Below are 23,599 nucleotides of genomic sequence, written 5' to 3'. Positions count from 1 at the left end.
TCTCAGGAAGGCAAGGTTGAGGTCTGGTCCCCTCAGGAGGAAGGCCAGGTAGAGGGCGGGTCCCCTCTGGAGGAAGGCCAGGTAGAGGGCGGGTCCCATCTGGAGGAAGGCCAGATAGAGGGCGGGTCCCCTCAGGAGGAAGGCCAGGTAGAGGGCGGGTCCCCTCAGGAGGAAGGCCAGGTAGAGGGCGGGTCCCCTCAGGAGGAAGGCCAGGTAGAGGGCGGGTACCCTCTGGAGGAAGGCCAGGTAGAGGGCGGGATCCCTCTGGAGGAAGGCCAGGTAGAGGGCGGGTCTCCTCTGGAGGAAGGCCAGGTAGAGGGCGAACCCCCTCTGGAAGGTGGGACCCCTCAGGAAGGCAAGGTAGAGGGCTGGCCCCCTCTTGAGGAAGGCGAGGTAGAGGGCGGACCCCCTCTGGAAAGCGGGACCCCTCAGGAAGGCAAGGTGGCCAGTCCCCCTCTGGAAGGCGAGGAGTGGGCTCAGGAACCGGACAGGGCTCGGGGACCGGAGTCAGTTCGGGAGATGGATTGCAAGGTGGAACAGGGTGGTACCCCAAACTCACCACCCCCACTCTGATTGTCCGCAAGGGAGGAGGCTGGTAGCTGGGGAACCGGGGGCAGAGGCTGGTAGCTGGGGAACCGGGGGCAGAGGCTGGCAGCGGGGGACCGGGGGCAGAGGCTGGCAGCGGGGGACCGGGGGCAGAGGCTGGCAGCGGGGGACCGGGGGCAGAGGCTGAGAGCAGGAGCGTGGAGGCTTAGGCCGGTCACCAAAATCCGGTGGCAGAGGCATGTAGCTCTCCGGCCAAATGGCTGTGGGGCTGAGCACCTCGACTGCCCACTCGGGCAAGACGTCCTCCAACTCGGGCCTTGACGAGACAGCCCTTCGCATACGCCCCAACGCAGCCTCCTGCTCCCTCCTGCTGGGAATGTTCTCCCAGCCATCCATAGCCACGATTATAGACACCAATAAATCCTCCAACTCACGGCAAAATTGAGCGTCCGCTGGGTCCAATGGTGGTGCTGTCATTCTGTTAGGGTTGTCGGAGCAGGCAGGCAGGTAGAACCCAGACGCAGACGGTTTAGGGAGAACAGCACTTTATTTATGCCTAAAGGCTAAGGCATGGAACCAGGGAACTCAGGTGACAACAGGGAACACGCAGGACGAACAACCACAATGACAGCACGAGGAACAAAGGAAAGACAAGGGCTTAAGTAACAAACGCAACGAGGAACAGCTGAGACACATTAGGGGAGGGAGCAGTAATCAACACAGGAGGGAAACACACCAAAACATGACAACAAGAGATTTTTTTAACTGGCTGACACAGCTGTTCAACTGACTATTAGAACACAAGTTGCAATTGACAAAGATTATTTAAAGATAGATGTAGGGAAACAGACAGAGCAGGCTGCAGACTGAAGACAATAGACTAGCGTTATGAAAGCTAAACCATAAAATGTGGGCTTCCAGAGAGGGTTAACTTCCCAGTGATCCCTGGCTCTAAGACAGTTTGACCACAGATATTCTGTAGTAGTAGCCAATTGATTGGATGTATTTTTTGTGTAATTTTGTGTATAGGGAAATGAGAGTCAATGGGGATTTTTCATCAAATCAACGTTAAACAAGGTAATCATTAATTGCTTGTTGCCATCATGGTCATATCGTGACGATGGATAAGAACACATACATTTTTATGCCATTGCCAGACTCCCTCAGAATGGGGAGAGTATCTGTTCCCAGAGTCCTATGCTCCCAGGCCCCTTCGCTCAATATCCGGTTCACAAATTACCCCTTCCATCATGTTCGGATCAAATAGTACTTGACAATTAAAAAAAAAAGCAAAGGCACACCGGATTCAATTACAAACATAAGTCATGATCGGATATTTGGGTTACTCTGGGATGATTTTTCATATCAGTTACACGACAGATATGAAGTGTGAGGGGTTTGTTTAAAAACCAAAGCATTGAGCTATGTTCTTTGGCTATTCCATTTCATCAGTTTCCTCAAGTGTAGCTTACTGCATTGAGAGCCACATGGCAGTGCTGCTGGGGAACAAGCAACCCTTTCCCCACCATTGCCTAGGATACATCCAGCCAATACAGAGCTTGGGAACACCTATTAGGATCCCACTGTGTGCTTATACAACTAGGGGAAATAACCCTGGGAACATAAGACCCCCTTAGTCATGTTCCCATTATGGGAGAGACTGGGAACATAGGAGACTGGGAATACAGGAGACATACGGGATGACTGGGAAAATAGGAGACTGGGAACATAGGAGACTGAGGACAGTAGACGTTAACAAAGAAGACGACCCTGAACACAGGAGACTGGGGCACAGGACCCTGGGAATGACCCTCCTCTTGGGGTAATAGCTGCGTTCACTTATTAAGAGCTGCTGTCCGATTCATTACTTTTAAGGCGAGAAATATGTAAATGTGATGCAAAATATGTGCCTGCTTTACGGATGAAAACTGTGAAGTGATTTGAGAAGATTACCACTGCTGCAGCTGCTTGTCAGGTCTGAAGCCTAATTTCTAGAGCTACTGCTCTAACAAGGTAATTTCACACTCCTCATCATCTGTGTTTTGGAAAGCAATTGCGTATTCAGAGTTACCAGTAGATTGTGTTATTTGCGACAGAGGCTGTGAATAGCCGGTACACAGCTGAAATAGATTATTATGATAGTATTGAGGTAGATTCACCCCCATTCGTTTCTACACTGACTAACAACACTGTGCCCGGTGCCCAAGCGTGGTATTGCATTGCATATTTCTTGTTGCATTCCGGTCAAAGGGAATTCCATAGGTCTCTCTTTATAAAAGCTCTTGTAAAACCTTTCTCTTGTAAAGGCAAACTTTAGTCCTGGAAATAGATTTTGCATTTAAGAGGCCCTATTGAATGAAAACCTGATGTGTTTAGGTCGGCCATGATTAACTCTATTACAACATTATCCATACTTTGGTTGAATTAATGAGATATGCAAATATATAGGAGCTATTCAAACCTACCTAAACAAAGCATAGTATACAGCATGGTTAATTTAAGGTTCAAACAGAGCACTATTGTTTTGCAACTTTTTTTTGCTAAATCTCCAAAATTTCAATTAACAATTTCCAAAAACCTAATGTCAAGCAAGAATTGTTAAATAACAAATAATAATACGATGCTTAAAACAGAGACATGTGCTAACCATATGCTCAAGCAACCAAGCCAGCACGAAGCAAGCTGGCTCAAACCCTTTGCAAGCTCAAAGTTTTGATAGTTTTGTTTGTGTCGCTGTTCTGTCCACAGAACTTACTATCCTACAAAAAAGTTTAATTTCCGTAAGGAAAACGTTAGCACAGTTCAGTGTTATATAACCTCAGAGAAACCGTAGGCTTTTAAAGCGATAAGGATCCAAACACTTTGAGTTGTTGACCTGGAATGAACTGTCATTCTTCTATAGATGGAATGAGAAAACAAGGGCCCAAAATATGCTTTTTTTCTTTCACTTCGTTGCTTTCACAGATGTGTTTTGCCACGGCATTTGCAAACGGTAACCACATGACTGCTGGAGTTCACCTATTTTTAGATCCCGGAAGCCGCCAAAGACAGACACTGGTCTGAGGAGGAGAGTTGGGACAACCACCCCAACCGAAAAACAACAACAACAATTCTCACCAACGAAACATTGCTTTTTTGATAGCTTGAGCAATGGCGGGTATTATTAATTTTTTTTTTCAAGGGAAATTTGATTGTCACGTGTCATTCTGGATGAAAGATTTTGCTTAAATTAATAATTATTTGAACTAAATGGTTGCCGAGAGGAAGAGAGTGGTGGACAAAGGCTTGATGGGGGCTGTTACTTCAGCCAAAATGCCAATCCGTCCACTTCCGCCATCTAGCGGGGGACAGTGTCTCTCATCCTATGTCATCTCCCGCACTGTACACACCTGCCGGGAATATTCATCAGCACACAGTACTTCAAGCCCGATTCTCCAGACAATCATTGCTAGATCGCTGTTTTAAAGGTAACTGTCAGTACTTTGTCCTTGGCCCTTCCTTGTGTCTAGATTGTTTAGTCATTGTGTTCCGTCGCTCACCCTACCATTAAGCTCCTCGCCCTGTTCCCTGCCTGTACTTATTTGTTGCCCTCACTAAAGACCCTTATAATTTACTCTGAATCAGTGTCTCTGTGCGTCGAATTTTGGGTCCACTCACTCTTTTTCCCCATAACACACAATGGCTCTCATTTGATTAGATTCTCTACTAAAAATGTAACCATTTTGATATGATACTACAAAAACTCTTACACAGTTAAAGTCTAAGTGACTCATCAAAATGCTTCACAGCCACATAATACCTCTAGACCTTGTTACTGCCCAATTTCCCTTTCACATAAAGTTCAGGGTAAATGGCTGGAATAACCTTTCAGGTATAGTCTCTATTCAGACACTCTTTCATTCACATGTTTGGCATAACAATTCCTGAATAGATGGACCAAGACAGTCAAAAAAATGGGGCAGACAAAATGCCAAGACATTGTACCATTTTATAGATGTAGAACACTAAATGAAAGAAGACACCATGTACAGCAAAGAGTCTTATTGTTCACCAGAGTGTAAATCCCTCTCCCTGATGGTTTAGTGGTTTCAGCGTTCGTCTTCTAATCTGATTCAGTCCTCTATGAAGCAGGAAGACTGAGAATATACTTGGGATGAACTTGACCTTGTGTAAATATCACTGTGGCTAAATAATCTTTACTCTGTCAAACGATCAACCATTGAGTTGACTCTGGCATTCAAGTTTACAATGAGGAGATATAAGACCAGGATGCCAGGAAAATCATTCTTGTGGACAAACATCGGAGCGCCAATATTTTTCACCATGTCTGTGTTTGCACTTATTCAACCATCCTTAGTCATCGGCAACCAAACCATTTGCTCAAGGAAAAAATGTGGCATACATGACTCTTGATGGAGGTGCTGTTAGCCACTGGTATAAGCTACCAGCAACTAGCAACCAGGACTAAATATGTGCCTTTAATCCTGCCATCTCTATGGGACCCAATCTCATAGCGCAACCATTCATCAAGGTGCACATTAGCTGGCACAAGTCAAGATAAAACTATTTGCTGCTGTCATTGAGTTGAGCTTAGCCCTGCCTCTACTCAGAGGTGGGGAACGAGAGACACTTTTCTCTTTACCAATGGTGCATGCTAAATAAATATTACCACCCAGCTTAGGTAAGTATTTGTTGTGATTGAGGTAACAGGAAGGATCAGTGGGGAGGCAATGTATAATGGAAAACAAGACAGGTTCTGACCCACTTGTTATCGAATGAAAAAATAATCTCTCTTGAACAGGCAGAAAGCACTTACAGATTGGTAATATAAAGCAATAAATGCTGATCCAATAGGTGAGTTGTCAGAAGTGCCTTATATAAAGTTGTCTTTATTTTTGTTCAACTGAGGGAAATGGTGTTTGTGTTCGATCAATGTCAAGATTAAAGAAGGTAAAATTATGCTGGATTTTTTCTGATCTTCTCAATGTGATCTCCAACCTAAACGACAGAATAGGTTGTTTGTCAATATGACTGAAAACCGCAGTTGAGCATTAGCGTTTACTGGTAGGAACAGCACTACGTCACGTATTTCAAACTCATGTCCGCCAAAATAAAATGTAACACGTTGCATTCTCAGTGGAAAGTGCAACATTTTATGTTAGTTTTCGTTTTTATTGAAAGATCATCATCAGTTACGAACAATTACGCAGAACATAATAGCTCAGATGACTGCACAATGCAAAGACATGGATTCAAACAGCATGCAAGCTGAACAAAGATTAGGAAAATGAAAATGCACATTTCTTGCTAGAAATGTCAAAATGCAATCTAATGCGGAAACTATCTTGTATCATTATCCACAGAGAATCAAATGAATGTCCTCCATTATGTTTTGGTAGAAATAACAATGACATATGTGACGTATTGTTGTTCCTTCGACCAGTTGGTAGGGAGCGCTGTACGAACAAACGCTCTGGGTCATTTCGGGTCTTATAGACCCATTCTGTTGTTTATGTTCGAGAACAGGCGGGATGTTTATTTTTTACAAAACAAATTGTACTATCAGCAGATCATCATGAATGGGTCAATCACCCACCATTATGGTCACAGATTTCAGAGGGGATCTTGTGATGGTTGGCTGAGCACGCCATGTGAGTCATCACGTTGGCGCGGTGTCTGACACTGAAGCAGGATCTTACAGACCATAATGAATCAGATATTTTCCTGTGGGAGGGCAGTGACCTCCCACAGGCCTAAATTAAATACTTGAAGTCCTTCCAGGTGAGAAGCTCCAGCAAAAGCTTTGTCTACCTTTTAATTGAATGATATTATTGGATTTAGTGTGATACCTACACTTATTTTCAGTTTCTGTTCTCTTCTACTTGAGGTCTAGGTTCTGGTGATCCAGTTTTCTCTTAATTTCCTTTTAGGGCAAATTGATTTTAAGAAAAAAAGTTGTAACTCCTTTCTAACAAGCTTGTCACAACCTGTAGTTCTCAAGTTGTTTCAATGACACAAAAAGTCCTGTGCATAATAGAATTGCTGAGAAACGGGATTATTTAACCTGCAAAACCTAGCTCAGAGACATCATTAATCAATGAACTGTAACTGCTATACTATGATATGCCTTCACTCAGATTGAGATATCCAAATAGAACCGGCTTTGTGAGACTTTGGAGCTTCAGCTGTATCAGTAGCAGCAGGAGGGCGTGTCCTTGCTCTGGGGTATTTGGGAGAAGCTTCATCTCCAATTCCCCTCCCAAAAAAGGGAAGACGTCTGAACTCACCCAAGCCGGTCCTCCTCCTTCTTCCTCAGGTCGAAGTCCCGCTGGACCACGTCCCAAACGTGCTTGGCCTCCTCGTCCGTGAGCTTGGAGAGGTCCAGCTTCTTTCCCGGGGCGCTGCCGGGCATCATGGTGGAGCGGCGGGCCGTGGTTGGCTGCTGATAGGTCTGGGCCCTGGGGAAGAAGGATCAGAGTGTGTTCAGCCAGACTACACAGGGACAAGGAAGGAAGGGGTCCACATTCATTAAGGGAAAAGAGTACCCATCTAGAATAAAAGGCAGAAATGATAAATATAATATGTAAACATAAAGACAGTGGATTAAAAGAAGTTCAAACTTGTTTCCAATAGGTCAAAGAAACTGTGCTAAGACCAGAAGAACAGTTTGTTGATGGATTTACAGTTTTTCTCAATCGTTTAAACACGTTTTCTGAAACTATAGCTAAATTTCTCAAAACTCTAAACACAAACCTGAGAAAAGTTAATAATTTTGTCAAAACTCCAGAAATTCTTCTCAAAACAAAATGTTCCACCATCAGTAAACACAGCTATCAAATGAATATCTCTTACTTCCAGCAAAATACTACATACGTTTTTATGTTTTGTGTTCATGAGGCCATGTTACATATTACCAATGCATAAAATGTTTAGAAATAGCTTTCTTTTTTACAGTTTACATTTTTACAGATACATTTTTTACAAAAATGTATCTATGCAGACAATTCTGAAAACTTGAAGCTCATGTATCAACTACAAGACTCCAGACTGCACAAAGCACAATTCCACTGTTTTTACACATCTAGAAATTCTAAATTACATTTTTGCTAAACTCTAAGCACAAATCTCATAATTTAGCACACTTGGTTCACCTGGAAACACTGGCCTTCAAAACGCAACAACTAATTACCAATAAGTCTAACTCACTGGCAGAACACTTCAATCATGTGTCAGAGCATAACAGAGGCCTCAGGTGAGCTCTGCTGTGTTGGAGATATGGTCCTCTGGCCTGATCAGGATCAGAGGTGGGATACAGACTGATTTACATGTAGATCTGTTTCACCTAATTAATATTCTTATTTTTAGTTTTTGTTGGCCTACGAAAAGCTTTTTATGCAGTCAGTTCAGCCGAACATTTAACTGTATTACGGTAAAAAATAAATAATTGCTTTGTTACCTTTTTGTACTGATTCCATCATTACATCCCGTGAAAGACGGTCTAAACATTTTCTTGCTGTAGTGTTTGTCATTTGACTTATCAGTGCAATTACTGTACTGTAATTTGCCAAAATAGATAACATTGGTGTATTGTCAGATCAATGTTGCAGTATCAACTATAGGTGTAAAGCATGTCTGGGAAGCTCGGATAGTGAGTCTAGCATTGGATAGACAAATATGCATTGTATCCTATTCTGATACAATTGTGTCAATGCAATATTTATATGATATATTCACTATTACAATATGGCAACAGTCTTTATACTATATGTACCACCTAATTGCAATTTAAAACGGGAAAGCTGTTTCTAAAAAATTGTATACATTGGAATATGTAACATGGCCTCGTGAAGCCAAAACAAATGTAAATAGTATTTCGATGGAAGTGTTTTGAATTGATCACACCAGTGTTTAATTTATGCTCTCTAGGAGATATTAATTTGATTGCTGCGTTTACTTTTTCGTGGAAAAAAAACTGTTTTTGAGAAGAATTTTTGGACAAAATTATAACTCTTCTCAGGTTTGAGTTTTGAGAAATTTAGCTATAGCTTCAGAAAACATTTAAACGATTGAGAAAAACTAGGTGGTACATATAGTATAAAGACTGTTGGCTTACATAAATTCTGCTCATTGAAGATGAAGGGTAAAAGCTGATAAGCAGAATATCATGCTGCTTTGATTTGAAAAGGCAACTTACTATTGTTTGTTACCAATGACCTATTGATCCTCAACTCTTAGGACCATAGTTGCTTCACATGTGATCATTATTTGTAATTATTGTTCCTCATGATCATTTTGATTGATTATACTGTACAACGCCTTGTGAAAGAGCCTTTTGGTGTCCCCACAACTTCTTCCCTGACCCCACCAGTCGTCCCATACTCCCGACCGACTGCAGTGTTTTATCGCTCCCATTAAGTGATGAATCCACAAGATTGACCATCAAAACTTTCTACAGCAACACGTCTCTTGAATTACCCTTCACACGACCCCTGCATGAATTATTACTGCTATATAAACTATATAAATATATTCATAATGGATTAGGACCACAGAGAGAGACAGAATATTCAACAGACTCTGCTCTATAATATTAACCAGCGTTTGGAATAGCGTTTGCTTCCCATGAGTGATATTTCAATGTAGTCAATGTAGCAGACTCTTTTATTCCGAGCAACCTCCAGGACACCATTTCCTTAAGGAGTATGGGGTTAGACTGCTTGCTAAAGGATTCATTCAGGTAAATATGTGTACATCGGGGTTCGAACCCACACCCTTGGGGCTGGGATTGAACCCGCTATCTGCATCAGCACACAAGGCAGCAGCATTGGACCTCTGCCACTGTAAGGCGTCAGTGGGACAGACATGAGCTGCTCTGACGGAGCCTATCAAGCATGCAGCTGTTGCCTGTTGATTTCATATTAAAGCAGCTCCCTGTTGTCGCTCCCTGACTGATTCCTCCTCTTTTATTGTGTTCCCAGTGTTTATGGAGGCCAGTGGAATGACCGGCACATGGTTCCATTCAGTATGGAGCTCAGAGCCACGACTCCTCCATAAACTCAGGAGACTGTGTAGACAGCATCTGGAAACTACGCCAGAGCAGACCAGAACTATATGGATAGTACTCTTATGCTGTTATTATCTTAATCTACCTTTATCTGATCTGTTGATCTGTATTTTGGCGTTGTTTTCTCCCCCTGGTAAGTTGCAATAAAGGGATTGGACGTCTCAGTGACTTGCTACATGTTCAATGTTAATAAACAATGGGTGAATGCATCGGTTGACCTTCACGTCTGACCCTCACCCACTCATCTGCACTCGACCCGATGTCTGTCTCTGTTCAACCACCACACGGAGCACATGATTCTGCTCTTTATGAATGTCGGTTGAACACACGCAAAAACACGCATGTGTTTTGTGTACAGGCACGCACACAAACACAGTCAAATACACCCATACACACACAAATACACAACATGCACACACACATACACCCCCCCCCCCCCTTGACACACACACACACACACACACACACACACACACACACACACACACACACACACACACACACACACACACACACACACACACACACACACACACACACACACAAACACAGAAACTCACAAGGCCCAAAATGGAAAACAAGACAGAAGCAAAGTAGGGAGTCCGATAATTGTTTTGTTTTTCAGTGTCTGAACAAGTCAAATAAAGCAGTAATCTAATTCCTCTCATATCTTCCCGTGGTAGTGACTTAAGGTAGCGGAGCAGTTGAACCATCGCTGGGCCACAGGCCGACAAGCAGGATTCATCAAACAATACACAATAACACTAAACAACTGGCTTCCCACACAGTTGTGGTGTTCCCAAGCTATCAGCTAAGTGGTGCACAGGGCCCTGCTGTGTGTTTACTCAGAGGGCGTCCACAGTTTCCTTACAGAACAAGGTACAGGGTAACCAAACACAATCCATGGCAGGTAAAGTTATGTTTGTTACCTTTAAGAGTTGAAATAGGTGTGAATTAATTGTCATCATGGAGACGATGAAAATACAAATAGGTGAAACTACTGCTAGATAATTGAAAGATGAAAGTGTAATCTTAGTTGAAGACTCAGTAACATGTTGTACCTGCCAAACTATATCACAATATAATCTGATACCCATGAGCAGCGTTTCCTAACACTCAAACGTTGCTTCCACAACACAAGGCCAAGCTTCTTCTGTGCTGGAGGAAAAATCCTCCTAATCATTTGTTATTATAAGTAAGTTGGAGTTTCCCTAGAACCACAAAGACGGAAAGCATTTAGTAACACTTGGCTGCTGAACACAAGGCCAGGAATATACACCCAAACAGTATCAGAGGCATCTGAAGTGTCCTGGGTGGATCCGAACCCCCACACAGAGTACCCAATTAAACCACAAACACATCAGAGACACACAAAACCCATCAGAGTTCAACACAACCAACCACTGCACACATCCACTGGCTGACACTTCAGATCCATCCGTTGTGCTCATCAAAATACCTTGATGCTGGAGTTGTGAAGGGAGTAGCCTGCAGGGGCCGACTATTCCATCAGAAGAGCTGGCAGACTGACTGCAGGGCAGGACAGGGAGCCAGGCTAGGGAGCTGGAGGCAATGCTAATCACATGCCTAGCTAATCAGGAGGAAGACTTGCAGGCTGCATGAGAAGGCAGAGAAGTCTCCTCCCTGCTCTCTCTCTCTCTGCCAAAGGTCAGCTGTGGGGCTGGTAGCCTGCTGGTGACATTCTCCAGTACTTCAGAAGACTGGACAACTGTTCAGAGTTGAATGGGTACATAGACACAACATCTAATAACCCAAAAAATAAACAAAAACAAATTCATGAAAAACAATAAATTGAGAGAAGAACACTTTTCAATTCAGGATAAAACATTACTTGAGTATTAGCCAATAGAAAACCTAAAAAACATGTCAATATGAAGTGTATCCACATGGCCATGGCTTGGGAGGTTTCTGTTATGCAGGCCGTCTATCATGTCCTATGATTCAGAATAAGGGGGATACAGGATCTTGTGTCGCCTAACAATTCACCCAAAGCCACTGTGGACTTTAATATTTGGCTATTTTTACCATTTATAGCAATCTTAATGCAGTTCCCTAGGGGTTACTAAATACTAACTGTAGAAATGTGAGTTAGTAGTGCCTATGTTTACTCTCAGTACATAGGAAACAGGACTCCCAATTTTTTATGGGAGTCTAAGAGTTTAGGGCCTTTTTATAATGTGGGGATCTCAGGCCTTCAGACTCTAATAAATGTCTGGTCTCAAAACACTGAGCAACTAAAGCTAGTCCTTCAAGCCAGCTTACTGTTAGAGAGCAGCGGGATCAAACAATCTTAGCGACTCCCTACCCGCCATTTATGGATTTGACTACGTACCTTTTCTAACTAGATCAAGTTATTTGCAAGGTCAGCAAATCCAATCTTCTTGACGTCACCCGACCCTGCTTTCCTCCTTCCTCCTTTTATTAGGCCTGTGGTGGTGAGAGTTAAAGCCCAGAAAATCAAACCACAAGTACAACACTAGACACAGGTTATGCAGCCGCCGTAGTCTGATTGGCTCGGGGCAGTGTAAGATGATGAGTCATAAGTTGAGGTCTGGCACCGGTTTGACCAATAACAAAGAGACATTGGTTAATGAGACAGGACGCAGCCCCTGATTGGTAACTTAAAAAAATGAATGAAACATTCAGACTGGGAACAACTAATAAGCAATGGTATGTGCCAGATTTAGACACACACCAAAGGCACGCACATGGCGATACTGGATGTCAACAAGGTTTCACTCTTAACACGATTTTTATGCTTCATCTATTTATAAAACAGGGCCTTTTTCTCCCCAAACCTTTAGCAAATTGAGACGCATTAAAGAGGTAACACAAGGATTTCAGTCATAGAAATTGAGTGCTGAATGTGCTGGCTCTCTTTCTGCTGGTTGTATATGCCAGCTCCAAAGTGTGAGGCGCTTTCGGCCACATGAAAGCAGACATGCAATGCTGAAGTGCTCGGTTATGAAATTCACCTGGCGAGTGACGACAACAACTGCAGCTAACCTCTGATCAATCCTGCTGAACATAGGCTCTATTCATCCAGGCCGCTGAGAGCAATGTCAGGATATTTGTTTGACCTGAAACAACATGAGAAAGTCTTAATATGCTTAGTTAAATATTCCACATGAAAAACTAGGTGCTGCATTTATAGTGGAAATATGTTATGGATATAATGGAAAATGGACGGTAAGAAGTGTTCAGGGTTTTTCATTAACTAGATGTGTCATGGATGTGCATGAGTTGGAACAGAGCCTTTTGCAGAGATCACTAGAGATAACGATAGATAGATAGGAACATTAAATCATTAAATAAACAGAAAACTCCTTCAAATCAAATATAACACAGCAACTGACAATCTATGGAAGAGACAAACTAGGGGTCAAGAAACCAGCTTCACTCAGCTACAACAATAATACAGACTCATGATAATCATAGTGAAGTGTTTTATTTGTCATATGCACAGTATGACCAGCTAAACCATCTAAATGACAGGATAGTTTACTTGTCAATATGACCCAAAACGACCAGTATGAACATTCGCTGGTATAGCACCCCCAACCGACTGACGAAAGAGCAAAACGTCACGCATGTCAAGGTTAGATGACATGGATGACATTTGTTATATTCTCAGTGGAAAATGCTGCATTTTAAGATAGTTTCGGCATTAAAAAGCGATAAAATCTAGCGATAAATGTGCATTATCTTTCCATTACATAGGGGATCCTGCTTGAAGGTGTAATTGATGGTGCGCTTGTCTTAAGTGATGACACAACAAGATTCAAACTTTTATTGACCATCTAGTTTTATATTATAGCCTACCGTTAAACCACAATGATTTGTTTAAGGGAAGTTTAATATATTTGGGTTGTTTCAGATTTATTTCATACTAGCCCTGTTTATTCATTGGACAATGTTTCACACATTTCCCCGAGTGTCACACGAGGTCAAAAACGTCTTGAATATCGAGTTCAGCGATCAAATAGTGTGAAATATTGTCCAAGTCTTTTTACGAAGACTAATATGAAATATTCTGTCCTATTTTATTGAGCTATTCTGTTTTGCACGAGAATATCACCAAACTATCACCACCACGGTACGCTTCTATTAAACCTTTATTACCTTTTAATTAAGCTTAGGCCTAGGCCTATATAGTTTTAGGAAGGAATGAATAATGAAGATTCATGGCCATCATACAAACTCGTGGATGGGGATATGTCTCATACAAGAAAGCACAGATTATTGTGTTTTATAGGTCTGTTTTCCTACAGTTTGAGTCAACGCAGCCCACTCTGAGCCGTGGGGGCTCACTCTGGCCAGACCTGGGAGAGGGTTCATCTCGGGCATGACGCTGCATGGCGCAGTAGACACTTCAATTAGAGCGGTACGGTACGGCTCGGCACATCCAAAAGTGCTAATGGAAAACCATCATATTGTCACGATCCGTTCCTGAGTTTCCCAGTCACCCTGCAATTCCCTAAACAACCCAACCGTCTCCACCTGTGTTCCCTCTATATTAACCCTCTGCCCCCAACCAGTCCCTGCCAGATCGTCTCTAGTCTTTACTGAGCTTTCCCGCTCTCTCTACCTCTGTGTTTCTCATATCTACCTGCCTGCCTGTTGCCGTCCTCTCGCTTGTCTGACCTCCCGCCTGGTGCCTAGTCCCTGTCGATCCTGCCTGCCTACCTGTTGCCGACCCATCGCCTGTCCGACCTCCCACCTGTCGTCGACCCTCTGCCTGCCTGCCCGTTGCCGACCCATCGCCTGTCCGACCTCCCACCTGTCGTCGAACCTCTGCCTGCCTGCCCGTTGCCGACCCATCGCCTGTCCGACCTCCCACCTGTCGTCGAACCTCTGCCTGCCTGCCCGTTGCCGACCCATTGCCTGCCCGACCTCCCATCTGTCGTCGAACCTCTGCCTGCCTGCCCGTTGCCGACCCATCGCCTGTCCGACCACCCATCTACCGTCGAACCTCAGCCTGCCTTCCCGTTATTGACCCCTTGCCTACTTTGTTTTAAGTAAACTAGAACTTTCGTATCCCCTGTCTCGAGTCGTGCTTCTGGGTTCACTTCCTGTCTGTCTCCTTATCGGAGTGTGACATTACGATCTGGCCCAAACATGAATCCAGCCGACTCCGATCCTCTCCAAAGGGAACTACAGACACACGCCAGCACCATCCAGTCCCATAGCCAACTACTGAACTCCATGGCAGAGGGACTACAAACGCTGGCGGAACGTCACGAGAGCAGCATGGAATCGCTTTGAGAGCATTGACAGCGAATAACCATTACCTCTCCTCCTCCTAGTTCCTCAACTCGTCCCTCACCGGTTTCCGAAGCCCGTGTTCCTCCTCCTGAACGCTGTTCTGGTACTCCTGGTTCCTGCCGACCCTTTCTGGTGCAATGCTCTCGCCTTCGAGTTCCAACCTTCAGCCTTCCCCACCGAGCGCTCCCGAGTGGAGTACATCATTTCTCTGCTCACCGGGAGGGCTAGAGATTGGGGAACTGCGGAATGGGAGAGGAATTCACCCACCTGCGCTACGGTCGATTCTTTTTCGACGGGATTCCGCAAGATTTTCGGTCACGTAACCCCCGGTAGAGAGGCTGCTCGGGGATTGCTCCGGTTGACACAGGGTGATAGGACCGTTGCGGACTATGCTATTGAGTTCTGCACCATCGCTGCCGAGAGCAGTTGGAACGCCCCTTCTCTCTTCAACGCGTTCTACCATCGACTCTCCGACCGCATTAAGGATGAGCTGGCAGCCCGGGATCCTCCTACCGACCTGGACTGTTTAGTTGCTCTTGCGATCCGTATAGACGGCCGTCTTAGAGAACGGTGGAGAAAGGGAGGTCGGCCCGTTGTTACCCCAGTCCGTTTCCGCTCCCCTCTTGAAGTAATACCGTCCCCACCTTCTGCGGATCAGCATGTCTCTGGCGGTTCCTCTGAACCATGCAACTAGGCAGGGCACGGCTCTCCATGGAGGAGAGACGGCGCCTTCAGCGGGCGAATCTCTGCATGTACTGTGGTCGGGATGGCCATTATATATCCTCTTGTCCGTTAAAAGACAAGGCTCACCAGTAGACCAGAGGGCGCTGGTGAGCCGATGTGTGAATTTTGAGCAGTCCTCTCGACCCCTACTCCAGGTCCGTCTCCACTGCCACGGGCAGGTTCACACCATCTGTGCCCTCATAGATTCCGGCGCCGACGCCAATCTATTGGATGTGACACTAGCCGCCCAACTGGGCATTGAGCGTGAGTCTCTGGAGAAGCCCATCCACGCCACGGCACTAGATGGTCATCTCCTGGGTCGGGTTACCCATCGATCTGTTCCCCTTTCGATGGCCTTGTCAGGTAACCATACTGAGGTACTCACCTTCCACCTCATCCGCTCGCCACAACAACCTCTCATTTTAGGGTTGCCTTGGTTAAAGAGACATAACCCACACATCGACTGGTCCACGGGATCCATTCTCCAGTGGAGTTCTCTGTGCCACGCTTCATGTCTCAGATCCGCGTCCTCACCCGTCTCTAATCCCCTGATCCCCACTGAATTCTCTGATCTGTCCAATGTACCTTAGCAATACGTAGACCTTAAAATGCGTATTGGAAGTTAGATACTGCAGTGAAGAATCATATAGGAAAAAAATTCGAATACACGATTATTTAGTTTTTATTAATAAATCTACACTAAAAGTGGCATCTTGAGCCGTTTTTGTGATACAATTTTACTTCCGCATCTCAAACGCTCGTTTTCGAGCGTGACGTAGGAATTGGTAGACGGACGTTCTAATCATCATAGACTACATAGGGAACATAACAACAATGGATAACAGTTTCGGACCACTTCCGTACAATTTTGAGCCAGCTAGCCGTGAGGGAGAACAGCAACCACCTAAAAGGGGGAGACACCATGGCAATAGGAGGGAGATAGAGTTGTGGTGTCAGGAGAATTATGGTGAACCAGGAGCGGCTGAACATCAAACACGGCCACGGAGGAAGAGCTCAGGACCCTGCCCGGGGTCAACCGCCCAGTGGCGCGGAGCATCGTGGAGTACCGGGACTGCATCGGGGGCTTCAAGAAGGTGGAGGACCTAGCGCTGGTGAGTGGGATAGGCGCCACCAAACTGGAGATTATTAAAGTGGAGATCTGCGTGTCGAGTAGGACCAGTTCGTCGCAGCACTCCCCGTCCTCCCTGCGGAGAGACCCGGAGCATATGTCCTCCTGCAGCGGCATGAACATCAACAACGCCACCCCGCCGCAGCTCATGAGCATCCGCGGCATCACGGAGAAAATCGCCCGGAACATTGTCGCCTATCGGACCCAACACGGTCCGTTCAAGAGCATCGAGGACCTGGTTCGGGTCGATAACATAAACTGCTCCCTACTGGACAAGATCCGTTTCCAGGTGTTTGTGGAGCGCTCAGGAACTCCGTCCACCAATACCAACGGCGGGCTGACCTACACGGGTCGGTCCCATCCAAGCCCAACCTCGTTCAGCCTCCGGAGCGACGACCTCGACCTCCTGCCGGGAGGACCCACGCAGATGGTGTCCCTGCGGCCCCGCGTGGCACCGGCCCTGGGCCCGCGGGACGGCCGGGCCGCGGTGCGCCTGGCCACCTGGGACCTTCAGCGCTGCTCCAGTGAAAAGGCCAACAACCCTGGCGTCAAAGAGGTCGTGTGTATGCCCCTACTGGAGAACGAGTGAGTACAACTAACGTGAGGGTTTGCAGGCTCGAAAGCCTGCTCCATCCTTTCTCCGATCGGGGAAACTGTGAAATCGGAGATGGTCGGACAGGAGGTCGGAGTTGGAACAACCCCCACAGATACAAAACCTCATCTCGTCGATTAGAAAAACTCAAAAACCACAGGGGGGGGAAATACAAGACCCCTCACCGCGGTAACTACTCACAACTACGCATAGAGCTGAGGCAGCAACAGCGACCGCGTCTACCAATTCCTACGTAATATGACGCGTTTGACGTATCACATAAAAAAACAACGGTTTTTGAAGCCTTGGTCAAAATAGTCACTTTAAAACTGGATGTTTTGCCGATATACTTTTTTAAACTGATAAAATCCAGCATTTTAATTTCAAAGAGCAATTTTCATAGAATGTTATGCATAAATATTTTTAAAAACATTAACTTCCAATACGCACTTTAAAGAGGTGTTCAACAAGACTCGGGCTACGTCCCTACCGCCACACGATCCTATGATTGTGGCATAGACTTACTCCCAGGCTCTTCGCCCCCTAAGGGGAGGCTCTTTTCCCTGTCAGCCCCAGAAAACAAGGCCATGGAGAGCTACATTCAGGGTGCACTGAAAGCAGGACTCGTCCGACCGTCCTCATCTCCTGCTGGCGCAGGATTCTTTTTTGTGACTAAGAAGGATAAATCTCTAAGGCCATGCATTACAGGGGACTCAATAACATCACCATGAAGAACCGGTATCCTCTTCCCCTTATTTCCTCCGCTTTCGAGCTCTTACAAGGAGCTACTATCTTTTCGAAGCTCGACCTCAGGAACGCTTACCACCTTGTGCGCATCCGAGAGGGAGACGATTGGAATACAGCCTTTAACACCCCTAGTGGTCATTATGAGTATCTGGACATGCCCTTCGGCCTGACTAATGCCCCCGCGGTCTTCCAAGGGCAGGTTAATGACGTCCTCCGGGATATGCTCAATGTGTACGTATTTGTTTACTTGGACGACATCCTGATCTTTTCGAAGAACAAGCAGGATGCGGCACTTTCGTCAGGTTCTCCAAAGACTTCTCGAAAATCAACTCTTCGTAAAGGCCGAGAAATGTGAGTTCCATGTTTCCGAAGTGTCGTTTTTGGGATTCATCGTTGAAACGGGGAATATCCAGATGGACCCGACCAAGACCAGGGCCGTCGCTGAGTGGCCCATACCCTCTACCCGCAAGGAGCTTCAGCGGTTCCTTGGTTTTGCTAACTTTTATCGACGGTTCATCCACAACTACAGCTCGGTTGCAACTCCGCTCACAACTCTCACCTCTCCCAGCATTTCCGTTCCGGTGGTCTTCAGAGGCGGAGAAGGCATTCTGTGATTTAAAGACGCGCTTCACTTCTGCCCCTATTCTCATCTTCCCTGACCCAGAATGTCAATTCATAGTGGAAGTGGATGCCTCCGACACGGGAGTAGGAGCGGTCCTGTCGCAACGGTCAGCAAAGGACCAGAAGGTCCATCCGTGCGCCTTCTTCTCACGCAAACTATTGACCCCTTGCCTACTTTGTTTGAAGTAAACTAGAACTTTCGTATCCCCTGTCTCGAGTCGTGCTTCTGGGTTCACTTCCTATCTGTCTCCTTATGGGAGCGTGACACATATCTTGCTCCCATATCATACTGTACCACCAGGAATGTGAAAGTGTTGCATCACTTACTATTGGTCTACTCAATCACCCCTATGCTGATCATTATAAATGATCAGCATTTGAAAATCTTTTTCGTCTTCCTTTTACTTTGTGGATGTATCAACCCTTCCACAATCTTTAAAGTGGTATTCATCGGTCCTTACTATCTTGTACAAGAAAATGTGTATGTAGCCAGGTGTAAAAAGAGGGGATTAAAGCAAGTTCGTACCTTATTAAAGTAAAGGTGATTTAGTTCAATAAAGATAATAAAAATGGGTAACTGAGAGATTCATATAATTTAGAAAAGATGCATAAGGTAGGGTGTAAATAGTTTAATAAGTAGTTAAAACAAACAGTTGGATGAAATCCATAATTACAACACACAGATTGTGCCCCTAGCTTCAGCTCATTACATTGGCAACTGAAGGTGTCCGTCAGTTTCACCTCTGGTAATTGGCCAGAGGAAATGTAACCTTTGGCTACATTTCTTTGTTCTGACAATTTTTGGAATTATTGTAAGAAAAAAAGTCTACTAAATTCCCTAAATGTAAATGCAAATAGTAAGGAAGAGAACAGGAGAGGGCGGGGAGAGCGAGAGAGACAGAAGAAAAACAGGGAGCGCCAAGGAATGCTAAATAACCCGTAGGGATATAGTCTGGTGAATGTTTAATGTCACTGTTGATTACGTACGATACCACACACTTTTCATGCTCAGGACGTATGGGTTTGGCGAGTGTTTCGGTGCTAAGGGAACGTCGGTGAACCGTGGGACCAGAGGACGCCATTTTCGACGGGACAGAGGGCGATACCACGAGGATCTCAGCTCCGAGGCGACTGGGTTTCCTGCTGAGGATACAGACTCTGTCGTCCTCGAGTGTCGCACAGGCCTGCCACTTCTTCTGAGCTACACGTTGGTTCGCGTGAGGGTGTGTGTGTGTGTGTGTGTTTGTGTGTATGTGTGTGTGGGTGTGGGTGTGTGTGTGTGTGTGTGTGTGTGTGTGTGGGGGGGGGGGGGGGGGGGGGGGGGGGGGGGGGGGCAGTGTGTGTGTGGGCCCAGTGTGTGTAAATTGTAGTTGAGATGTACATCTGAGTTTACATAGACAATTCTTCATCAAAAGGAATGTAATAGGGATTTGGCCAAAGAAATTTAGGGGATTCATGCGTTTTATTGTAATGTGTTGGTATAAGCCAATTCCGTTTTGCATGGCTTTACAGGTTGTTAACTGATTTGATAATTTTGGGACTGGCATTTTGTTTATTACCCCGAAATTATAATTTTTTTTTCATTCTGATTTATGTTATTTGTGTTTTTCTGACTAAAAGGGTTTATATGATTTGTACCTTCCTCAAAGCCTTCAGTAAACGTATATATTTTCATTCAGAAGAGTTGGATGGGGTCAGTTATTTGGAATACAATATACTCAAGGTGGGTATTAGTTTAGTTTGTCACTAGGGTATAGTTTGTCACACCTAAGAACCAAACGAGCAATGTCCACCTTTGTTCCAGCATCCATCAGGCTGTTGAATAAACAGTAAGCCCCCCCCCCCCATTCAGCTTCCACCAACTAACAATCTATTCTCCCTATTACCTCCACCCCTAGCCACAGGGTGTTTTTAGCTTTTAAGAATTTGGTTATTCTCGTACATGATTATTACTAACTATTTATTGTTGAAATATGTCTTGTTTGTATGTGCCTGACCACAAATGAAGTTCCCTCACAGGAAAAATAAAGTTCTTTGAAATTAATTGATTATGAGTTTCACCAAAAATAGATAAACATTCATGGTAGCGACCTGCGAGAACCGAACCCAAGCACCCCATCATTCAATTCTAAAGTCAGTGCTAAAAGTTCCATGGCATGAACATTTCACTTAATGTGTTTTTTTTTAATAATACTATGAATTCCCCTATGGTCCCCCAGTGGCTAGAAAGGTCGTTAGGTGTAAAACGACACAGGCACTCCAAAAAACAAAAAACAAAGCTCAGACGCGCAGACTTGGAATTTTGCCCCATATGTCGTCATATGGGGCCAGGTTACCTCCCTCTTTCTCTGCTTTGCCTGCCCAGAGAATATGGCCCGCCAATGAGCTATGATCGTGCGAGCGCCACGTGTGTGTGTGAATACACACACTGTTACGCAAGATATGTACACTTCTTTGCTATTTGGGTAACCGTTCTGCTGTTGGTGTTATCGCGCATTAACACGCAACACATAGCAAGCTTGCGTAAAGCGCCCATTTGGTGAAAAGACTAGACTGCGTCGGGTTCTCTGACGTCTCTTGTAGACTACTTCCACAACGAGACTCGTAGTGGGGGTTTTCTCTGCAATAGTTGAAAAGGAATTAGGGAAAAGGAACTTTGGCTTTGACTCGCTGAAGTCCAGATAGAACCGAGACATAGAGGAGAAGGGATTGTCTTCTGTTGGGGCACTGGCACCGGAGTCATATGCAGCAGTCATATGCAATTCTACTAGAAGTTCCATTGCTGTGTTGCATGTTTCCTATTGATCCCTCCTTTGGATTTGTATCAGACTAATGTGTCTGTATTGTAATGTGTATTACATTGTAAATTCCATCCTTCATGACAACTGGAGTACAGCCTATCCCAGTCGTCCTGGCTGCATTCAGGGTTAGTTATTGCTAATTCGTTTTTCAATCATTGATACTAATGTACTATTTATTGCTTTGGAGGATTTATTTGTTTACACCGATGTCTAATTCTGATTTTTTTTTTTTGGTTTCGGTGTTTCAGTGATCTATGACTTTATTGGGACCAACACTTTAAAGGTAACCCTTCCTTTTACAGTCCCCTAATTACTAGGTATTTACCCAGTACATACATGGTAAATCATAGTGTATTACTGGGTAATTACCACTGGTAATAAGAAGGTAAATACAGAGGAATTATCCGGTAAATTATAGTGTATTACTGTGTAATTACCACTGGTAATAAGAGGGTAAATACAGAGGAATTACAGCTGATGTACCAAGTAAAACCTTCACTATTACCCATCAACTCAACTAAGTAGCGTGTAGTTGTAACTGTTTTAGGTTGGTAATAACTCTGATATTGTGTACTTCCTAGGAAATTAGGCAACCAATTCTTAGAAACACCCATTATCCAAGGTTTATGTTGGTAACAGCCCAAATTTAATGATGTACTATCTAGAAATTAGCATAGTACTTTAAAATAAAATACTTTTTCTAAATATTATTCATAGCTACACCCATTTAGAAAGGGTTTATTCGATTTACCACTATGGAATTACTTACCTGGTAACAACCTCTGCAGGAATCTGTTTTCCTCTAGTGTCATGGTACATCTTCTTAAATACTGGGTACGAAGCCGTTTGTTTCCATGGTATTACCAGGTTCTTACCATATAATTCATAATAGATACATTCCATTATCCATGCAGTCAACACTAACTTGTACCATGTACGTTCTGCGGCGTTACCAAGTAAAACACGACAATTTACCCAGTAATTAAGCTGAAACTGTACTGTAAAAGGAAGCCTCGTTTGTTTCCATGGTATTACCAGGTTCTTACCATATAATTTGTAATACATTATTCCCTTTTCCATACAGTCAACACAAACTTGTACCATGTACGTTCTGCGACGTTACCAAGTAAAACACGACAATTTACCCAGAAATTAAGCTGAAACTGTACTGTAAAAGGAAGCCTTGTTTGTTTCCATGGTATTACCATGTTCTTACCATATAATTTGTAATACATTATTCCCTTTTACATGCAGTCAACACAAACTTGTACCATGTACGTTCTGCGACGTTACCAAGTAAAACACGACAATTTACCCAGTAATTAAGCTGAAACTGTACTGTAAAAGGAAGCCGTGTTTGTTTCCATGGTATTACCAGGTTCTTACCATATAATTTGTAATACATTATTCCCTTTTCCATGCAGTCAACACAAACTTGTACCATGTACGTTCTGCGACGTTACCAAGTAAAACACGACAATTTACCCAGTAAGTTAGCTGAAACTGTACTGTAAAAGGAAGCCTCGTTTGTTTCCATGGTATTACCAGGCTCTAACCATACAAGTTGTAACTGGTTATTCCCTTCTCCATGCAATCAACACAAACCATATATGTTCTGCAACATCGTTCACCAGTAGTTAAGCACTTTAATTGTTGTTATAAAACCCCAATCCACTGTTGATGAAAGGCATATTAAAATTAAACAAAATCAAAGGCTTATCTTTCAAACAATGCATATCTCACAAACAAGCACTGAACACTGAAGAAATCAGACAAAAAAAAGAGCCGTATGCATCAACTCAATTTAAATGTTACTGATGGTGTTTTCATAAAACACATGACAGTGTTATGGCAAGTGACCACAAGGAAGACTGCTTCAACCTCTACAATTTGAATAAGTGGTGAATGCCATGCAGCAATCTGCCTATGGGAGCATTTTTGTGGTCATTCGCAAACCAATGAGTCTACTCGATGAATGAGAGATGACTCTTTAGTGTCTTCTCTGTGAGGTATCCCTGCAGTCTCCACATCTGGGATTTGAAGGCTGACCAAGACCTGACCAGGTACCTTCAAATCTCCCCTTCCATACT

General features: G+C 44.3%; 1 protein-coding gene across 3 annotated transcripts in view; it reads right to left on the bottom strand.

Annotated features, from left to right (window-relative positions):
- The window catches only part of mlphb (melanophilin b), a 54,874-nt gene that overhangs the window by 22,528 nt on the left and 8,747 nt on the right, over positions 1-23,599 (bottom strand). For 2 of the 3 annotated variants that reach the window (XM_030338719.1, XM_030338721.1), the window contains exons 2-5: positions 12,607-12,711; positions 11,964-12,058; positions 11,070-11,374; positions 6,834-7,004 (exon numbers count right to left, since the gene is read on the bottom strand). In XM_030338719.1, the coding sequence (XP_030194579.1) occupies positions 6,834-6,961 (128 nt within the window). In that variant the 5' untranslated portion in view covers positions 6,962-7,004; positions 11,070-11,374; positions 11,964-12,058; positions 12,607-12,711. The remainder of the gene's footprint in view (positions 1-6,833; positions 7,005-11,069; positions 11,375-11,963; positions 12,059-12,606; positions 12,712-23,599) is intronic. The other variant, XM_030338720.1, reaches the window with a different exon arrangement.

This window comes from Gadus morhua, chromosome 17, assembly GCF_902167405.1.
Source record: "Gadus morhua chromosome 17, gadMor3.0, whole genome shotgun sequence".
NCBI classification, from domain to species: Eukaryota; Metazoa; Chordata; class Actinopteri; order Gadiformes; family Gadidae; genus Gadus; species Gadus morhua.
Note: the sequence above shows the minus strand (reverse complement) of the source record. Positions and strands in the feature narration are given on the sequence as shown.